General features: G+C 46.5%; 1 protein-coding gene across 1 annotated transcript; it reads left to right on the forward strand.

Annotated features, from left to right (window-relative positions):
* Window positions 1-1,777: 1,777 nt before the first annotated feature.
* On the forward strand, window positions 1,778-4,709 carry LOC100284371 (uncharacterized). The gene is made up of 4 exons (NM_001157266.1): window positions 1,778-2,171; window positions 2,771-3,159; window positions 3,565-3,806; window positions 3,917-4,709. Exons 1-4 carry the CDS (start codon window positions 2,069-2,071, stop codon window positions 4,428-4,430), a joined length of 1,248 nt encoding a protein of 415 aa, NP_001150738.1. The 5' UTR covers window positions 1,778-2,068; the 3' UTR covers window positions 4,431-4,709.
* The last annotated feature ends 4,173 nt before the right edge of the window (window positions 4,710-8,882 follow it).

Below are 8,882 nucleotides of genomic sequence, written 5' to 3' on the forward strand. Positions count from 1 at the left end.
GTCTTCCGGGACTTAGCCCGAGTTCGAGCCCTGGGTCGGGCGGAGCGGAGTTCGCCGTCTTCCGGGACTTAGCCCGAGTCCGAGCCTTGGGTCGGGCGGAGTGGAGTTCGCCGTCTTCCGGGACTTAGCCCGAGTCCGAGCCCTGGGTCGGGCGGAGCGGAGTTCGCCGTCTTCTGGGACTTAGCCCGAGTCCGAGCCCTGGGCCGGACGAAGCGGAGCTTCCTATGGTGCCTCCGGCTAGGCCTGACTGCATGTCAGCCTCACTCTGTCAAGTGGCACCGCAGTCGGAGCGGCGCAGGCGACGTTGTCTTTCTGTCAGACCGGTCAGTGGAGCGGCGAAGTGACGGCGGTCACTTCGGCTCTGTTGGCTGAGGGGCGCGCGTCAGGATAAAGGTGTCAGGCCACCTTTGCATTAAATGCTCCTGCGATTCGGTCGGTCGGTGCGGCGATTTAGTCAGGGTTGCTTCTTGGCGAAGACAGGGCCTCGGGCGAGCCGGAAATATGTTCGCCGCTGGAGGGGGGCCTCGGGCGAGACGGAGATCTTCCGGGTTCGGCTGCCCTTGTCCGAGGCTAGGCTCGGGCGAGACGCGATCGAGTCCCTCGAATGGACTGATCCCTAACTTAATCGCACCCATCAGGCCTTTGCAGCTTTATGCTGATGGGGGTTACCAGCTGAGAATTAGGAGTATTGAGGGTCCCTAATTATGGTCCCCGACAATACTATTTATAGAATAAAGTTTAAAATAGGTGATAAAATAGAGAATCTGTTAGATATGACTTTAATAGTACTCCATTCGTTCACAAATGTTTGTCGCTATGATATTCGTGTCACCCAAACTTTATTAAAATTGACTAGATTTATTGAATTTATTAGCAACATTTGTATTTTCGAATAATTTTACTAAAAATAGATTCAAGGACCTAATGATACTAATTATGTATCATAGATATTAATATTTTTATATAAATGTGGTTAAAGTTAAAAATAATTGATTAGTAGGGAAAAGGCAGCCGGAAAACGGGGACAATCAGATAGACAGCGCGGGTTTAGAGATGGCAATGGGTAAATACCCACCGGGTATTACTACCCCATACTCATACCCACGACAAAAAAATAACCCCACCGGGTCACCCATATACACTGGTGGGTATGGATTTACCCCCATACCCATACCCACGTGGGTATGGGTCACCCATCGGGTCACCCGTACCCACAAAAATTAAACATCTATCAAAATATTATATTATACAAATATCAAGTATATCCATCTAAATACCATTACAAAATTTCTAGCATCATTTAACCATCCATTCAACACACATTGGGTGAATTACATGTTCCATTACCTGGTCATTAAATTGTCGTTAAGCCTTCTATGACATAATGACCTAAAAGATTATTAAATAGTAAAAAAGATGGATGACTAAAGTCTAAGTTCATGCTTGAGCTAAGTTTATATTGGGTATTTTATACCCACGGGTTAACGGGTATGGGTGAAGGTGGAACGTTCTAATACCCGTTTACCCATTGGGTGAAGATTTTTGCCCAATAACAGACCCACGGGTAGAATATTTAGCCCACATACATACCCTAATGGAGTAAATACCCATCGGGTATCGGGTCGCGGGTACCCATTGCCATCTCTACGCGGGTTCCCTCTTCTTCCTGAGGATGTGCGTGTGTTTGTTGGAATTTTTCAGAGGAAGAAGGGAAAAGCCTAGGAAAGCCACCGCTCACCTTCTCCGGAGCACCCCCACCACCAAACACAGCTAACAGCTTGGTGGGATGGGGGGAAAAGGCTTCCCTTTGGCTTGCCTGTGAGTGGGATCTCTTCTTCCTCCCCCAGAGCCCCTGCCCTCTTCCGCCGACAGCGAGAAAGCACGCGGCGCACAGCAACACGTCCCTGCCGTTCCTTTTGACTCCGGGGATCCCTCTCCTCCTTGCCTGCCGAGGAACCCACTAGCTTCCTACTACTTCCCCTCCGTCCTCTCGATCCCTCTCCCCGTTCCCTTGACCACCCGAGCATCAAGTGGCGGGGAGGGAACGCGGCGGCGCGGGCGAGGACCGATGGAGAAGGGGAGCGCGCCGGCGATGGCCCTGGCGCTCGCCATGCTTCTCGCCTGCTCCAGCATCGCTGCCGTCACGGCGCAGGAGACCGAGCGGATCGAAGGTACGCGGCGGCGGCGCGACCCCTCTATGCTTGTGTTCCTTTCCATCTTGCTTCTGATCTAGATGAGCACGTTCTTGTCAGTTTGTAGGGATCGAGCTACTCGTATTCTCTAGTGTTCTTTTTGCTCCTAGTACATACGTTTTCTCTAGTGAATTGGCAAAGCAAGAAGTTAGTATGACAGCTTGAGCTGTTTGGCCTCTGAACCCTGAATCCATATGCTACTGGGTTACAGATAACCAGAATGCAGGTTGATCCTTCGGTGTCCTTTTCATAGTTATTTGATCTGGTTAAAAACACCTTTTTTATCCGAACATCCTGCTCCTGCTGACATACACGCTTCAATTTTTTGTCGTTGACCAACTGATGCACTCTGTAGTGCCAAGTAACCCATCAAGCTTGACAAACAGGATCGTACTCAGTGGAGCATTCGATAGTACATGATGATAACCATCATTCATTCAGTTTAACATAGGCACACAATTCGTTTGAGACATGCAGATTGCTTAGCTAGCGGACCGTTGCTTCAGGGTTTTCTTAGCTAGGTATATTCTTTTCCCCACTTTTATGCTAGCCCTAATGCCGTGGCCAACAAAATGCAGGAAGCGCTGGTGATGTGTTAGAAGATAACCCTGTTGGGAGGCTCAAGGTCTTTGTCTATGATCTCCCCAGCAAATACAACAAGAAGCTGCTGAAGAAGGATCCTAGGTGCCTGAACCACATGTTTGCCGCCGAGATCTTCATGCACAGGTTCCTGTTGTCGAGTGCTGTCCGAACTTTTAATCCTGAGGAAGCAGATTGGTTCTACACGCCCGTATACACGACATGCGATCTCACCCCCAAGGGTCTTCCCTTGCCTTTCAAGTCTCCTCGAATGATGCGCAGCGCGATCCAGCTGATTGCTACGAATTGGCCTTACTGGAATAGATCAGAGGGCGCTGATCATTTCTTTGTCACGCCCCATGACTTTGGTGCTTGCTTTCATTATCAGGTACGATGCTAGTAGATTAAGTAGCGGTTACATGCATTTATGTATCCTTGAAGTAACGAAGATTAGATGTTTAGCATTTATCAATTATAGTTTAGTAGTGTGTAGCGTCGAAACAGCTGGATCATATCTGATTCTGGCAGTAATCATGGGGGCGATAGGGGTATCAAGATGATTGTATCAATATGAATCAACTACTCTTAACTTAATTTGTTTTCAGGCTCAATATGTTCTTTGCCCCTTCTAGAATAAACATGCCCCGGATTTTAGTTTACTTATAGATATGTCCATATTCATCATTCACTAACCACCTATAGGAAATAACCACTTACTCAGCTTCCAATTGACTACTCTTACTATCTGTTTCAATATCTGATTTTTCTGTAATAAACACTTCCACTGTATCAGGAAGAAAAAGCAATCGGACGGGGAATCCTTCCCTTGCTTCAGCGTGCTACGCTGGTTCAGACCTTCGGACAGAAGAACCATGTCTGCCTGAAGGATGGGTCCATCACCATCCCACCATACGCGCCTCCTCAGAAGATGCAGACTCACCTTATCCCTGCAGACACCCCTCGATCCATCTTCGTGTACTTCCGAGGTCTGTTCTATGACACCGGCAATGACCCCGAGGGTGGTTATTATGCGAGGTACTTCATACATCTGTCTACAAGCAATGCAATTGACACCTCCCTCGTTTCTCATCCTTCCATCGCATCATGGGCTTAGTGTCTATTTGATGGCATTGCCTGTTCTGCAGAGGTGCTCGCGCGTCGGTCTGGGAGAACTTCAAGAACAACCCGCTGTTTGACATCTCGACCGACCACCCACCGACATACTACGAAGACATGCAGCGCTCCGTGTTCTGCCTCTGCCCGTTGGGCTGGGCACCGTGGAGTCCCAGGCTGGTGGAGGCCGTGGTCTTCGGCTGCATCCCGGTGATCATCGCAGACGACATCGTCCTTCCCTTCGCGGACGCCATCCCGTGGGAGGAGATCGGCGTCTTTGTCGCCGAGGAGGATGTCCCGCGGCTGGACAGCATCCTGACGTCCATTCCCACGGACGTCGTGCTGAGGAAGCAACGGCTCCTCGCGAACCCGTCTATGAAGCAGGCCATGCTGTTCCCACAGCCTGCTCAAGCAGGAGACGCGTTCCACCAGATTCTGAACGGTCTCGCGCGCAAGCTCCCGCACGGTAGCAATGTGTTCCTGAAGCCCGGTGAGAGGGCCCTGAACTGGACAGCCGGACCACCAGGCGACCTCAAGCCTTGGTAGCGTCTTGTGGATGGATATGACCTCTTCTCTGGAAAGGAAGTATGGACAACATGATTAATATACCTGTGCCTTTGAACTGCCATGGGTGCACATAGTGCTGACCACAAGCCAAATGTACATTTTTTTTGTATGTTTTTTTCTTCTATCTACAACTGTTACATATATATCTTCATTTCTTTTTTTCTCTTTCCCATTTGCTTGATGATATAAGAGTTCCAAACCCTGTCGACCATGTGTGGATATATCATAAATGGAATTTACAAGATTGTACTGCTCGTTCTGATTGTCGGTCTTTCAACTGATGAATTTGTTGCTGAGTTGTCAAGGAATGCTGGGGCAAATTGGCCTTGTGATGAGAGTAAATTAACCTAGAGAACGACTGCTGGTTTTTGGTGTAAAGAGGGTGCAGCAGATAGGTTAGGAAACGAGGGTCAACACCTGCACTTAGGGCTTATTCGTTTCACCATTAATTCATCTGGATTAAGTGCCATTAATTCATCTGGATTAAGTGGTATTGAGTTGGTTTATATTTATAACAAATCAAAATTTATCTTAATACATTTGAATCCACATAGAATTGAAATCTATATCTATACTACTTATTAAGGTTGTAAGGGTAGCTTGCCGTTCTGCAGGGCCGGGCTAGAGAAATTTGAGGCCATGTGCCAAATCTGGACCTGCAGGTGGGGTCAATCCTCATTTTTTTGTGAGGGGCTGCAAACATTCTGGTTTGCAGCCAGCTGCACCAATTTTTTCCTCAAATCTAAAGCAGTGTAATATATGTTTTTATTAAAAACCAGTAATAACAATCTGCAAGTTGCAGTAATATATATTGCAATAGAATATCTAAAGAAACATTTCTATTTTATTTGAATAACATCATTCTTTTGGTGGGTTTTAAAGAAAATTTGTACAATATGCTTATATTCGATCTTCTCCAAAGCTTCACTCTCGAATGCTATTGTGGCTAAATAATACGTCTTTTTTATCATAGTAGAACACAAATATGATACAGACTGAGGGATCGAACCTAAGATGTGCTGAATCAAATATGAGATAGACTGAGGGATCGAACCCAAGATGTGCTGAATCAAATATGAGACAGACTGAGGGATCGAACCCAAGATGTGCTGAATCAGCAACATAACTCAACCCTTCAAACCACTCCACCAACTATGCTTCTTTGTGAGAAAAAACAATCTTTCTCCCTTTACCATTTACGTGGTTCTACTACTCATCTCCACCATAATATTGTGTCCCGTACATCCAGATTCCCACGATCTTCGCCCGAAGTCTCCTCCTTCGGTCCTTCCCTCGATTGATCCCAACTGCCAGTACCCCATGTCGTCTCCGCCATCGAGTGCACGAATCTCCTCAACCGCACGCAACGCAAAACCCTAGCCGCGGTCGCTCCCGCCCACTCCTAGCCCCACGCCTTTGCGTCGCCGTCCTCCACTCTCCACGTCGACATCGACGTCGCGACCGTTGCTCCGCCCCTCGCGATTCTTCCTCCCCTTCTTTCCAAGCTATCTAGGTTTAGGGCAATCACTCTGGCACAAACCATAATGGAGGAGGAGGCGCAAGTCGTGGAGGGCGGCGCTGTACGCGCGCGACCTCTCTAGGCCACATCGACATGCTAGGTCGAGGTCGGCCACATCGAAGCAGGAGCTGAGGAAATCATCGGCGCCCAGGGTGACGGCCTCCGAGGCGCGCTTGACCACGAAGTAGCACCTGACGGCTCCTTCCCCAACTCCATGCCAGCGGCGACATCACCGCCCCCGACCTTATGAGGTTCTAGGATGCAGTCGCCGAAGATGTGCCCGTAGTAGGTATAAGCGCGCTGTAGAATCAATCTCGTTGCGATTCTACCTTGGGGGTTCATTTTGTGTTGTTGCGTTGGATGGGGAGAAGTGTCGAGCACATGGTGCTTCCACCGCCACCGCCTCTCCCTTCCACTACAGATCTGTCGCCGCTGCGACATCGACAACGAGCTTGGGAACTGAAAGGCGCACTCGGCTTCGTCGTCAGCGTCTACGCCCACCAACACTCCTCCCACAACGCGCAAGCACCAAACCCTAGCGCTCCAGCCTTCCACCCCAGTCATCCTCGAGGAGAGCAGTCGCCGCCTCAAGGGTTGCCTCTGTGGCTCTATGTTAGTCACAATGCATCAGCACCTGATCGCGGCACATCGGCACGGCTAGGACGCTGTCCCTTGTCATGGTTAGACCGAACATCGATCATGCGAGGCCTCTAGAGCAGGCGCCCATCTTCTCATGCCACAGCGAGGCGAGACCATGGGGGTGGCGGCTGAGGTTGCCGCGGGTGGGGATGGGCCTAACAGTGGTGTAGGGAGGGAGGCAGGTGGTTTCAACAGCTACTAGAGGAAATGCCGACAAGGTAAGGTGCTCTCTGAGTAGTTATCATTTTTGGGAGTTGTAACTGATCAACACTTGTAGCTAATTTTGGGTGAAACATAGAAATGACATTTTGATTCAAGGGAGCATGATGCAAGCTTGCTTAGAGATATAGCTTCTGAATAAAAAGTTTTATATTCATAATATTGATCTTTGTTCAAGCAATGAAGTGTATTCGTGTTACTTGGCCATTTTTTCTTGGTTATATTGCATACATTTTAATCAACTTTATTTACTCATTGAATGCATTGTTGCATACACAATGAATTATTGTATCGTGGTCGTTCCATCATGAGGAATCAGAGAGTGTACAGAGATCTGAAGCTTGGAGTTTGGAAGAAGCTCAGTCAAATGGACGGGTACACATGGCCTTATGGCCTAGATTTCTTTTAATCTTATGAATAAATGGTCTAGCTTGATGGCTTTCCAGTTGCGTACAGTCTGTGCTCTCTTTCTGATTTGCATACACTTCTATTCTTGCTCTCTGTAGACAGAGCTTATATGTCCATCATATTTGGAGGGTCTGTGTAAACTGTAATTGTAGCTGTTGAAGCCTTTGTTAAATTATTGTTTAACATTTCTTATTTTTAGGGAGATAATGATTATCTTGATATGGTGTTTACTCAAGTGTCCTTGGAAGGTTACCTGTTTATTTGTCTTATTTGAATGTAAATGTGAAGTGAACATTTTTAGATAACTGAGTTAAACCATGTCTAAATTCTAATCATTTTCATCTCCTTTATCGTAATAAGGTGTCTACTGACCATGTTATTAATAATTACCACATATATATATTTCTTTGACTTAGCATGACCAAGTGTTCTCTTTTGCAGAAGTAGAAAACTTGTGCCGGTATGAGCTTCGTAATGAGAGCTGGGAAGTAAATTTACGTGCTCAAAAGGTGTCTCCTGAGCTCCTAGAACCAACATTAGGCATAAACTTTGCAAGAGATGGAATCCAGGAAAAAGAATGGTTGTCCATGGTTGTTGCACACAGTGATGCATGGTTACTTTATGTTGCATTTTACCTTGGTGCTCGATTTGGTTTCAATAAAAAGTAAAGGTTAATTTTCATTCCATCTTTATGGAGTATGTACTACAGTCTCTTTATCTTTTACTGCCTGCCTTTTTTTGTTTATCCGTGATGTTTTCCTACTTTATACAAAGCTTTCCTACATGCTTGCTTTGTCCTGCAAAATATTAGACCTATTTTGATAGGCAACAGGTACAAATAATATAGTATAAATTATAAGTACTACTTAAAAACTGTGAATAAAAATGAATCTGCACAATATCTCCACTTGGAATTATTTGTCTCAGTGAAGGAATAACATAGTCAAATCACATAGAGTCTGCACTGCTCATACTACTCACCACATCTAATGTGCTAATTACTTTTATGTTCTCATTTATGCCTTTTCAGTAATGATGTTGCCAATCTCAACAAGACGCTATGAGCGATTTCCTTTAGCACGAAACAATGCTGAGCAATTGTAGCCATTTTCTGGATTAGCCTTGATTATTTTATTATGTTTAGCTTTATCATTTGCTTTTCTAAAAACTACATATTTCGGTGACTAACACGGCAATGCAACCGAGGATGATAAATGGTGAGCATGCGGCACTTCGTCGACACTGCCCAGCTACACCCAGTTTCCCTCCTGGCTTCTCTGATTATCGAATTTTTGTCTGAGCGCGTGCGGACGCTGGAGCCAGAAGAGTTCCCGTTGAGGAGAAGCTTGTCGCGGTCCAAAGAGAGAGGAGGCATACGTGTGGACGCGAGATGGCTAGAGCTAGAGGAGGAGTGCGCACGCAAAAGAGCGAGGAGGACAACGAGTCCTCACACCTCACCGCTAGGACGTTGTAGGTACAATTCTCATCCCAACCCAGTTCAATTAATCTGTTTAGGTCCAGTTTGACCACTGCTTATTATTAGTATGTTACAATCAATTTGTATCATCTATCTCAATGTATCTGTGTGTGACTCGATTTGAGTTCTTATCTGAAGCATGTCCAGTGTTGCTCTTACAACTTAAATT

The sequence above is a fragment of the Zea mays genome, chromosome 8 (assembly GCF_902167145.1).
Source record: "Zea mays cultivar B73 chromosome 8, Zm-B73-REFERENCE-NAM-5.0, whole genome shotgun sequence".
In the NCBI taxonomy this organism is placed as follows: Eukaryota; Viridiplantae; Streptophyta; class Magnoliopsida; order Poales; family Poaceae; genus Zea; species Zea mays.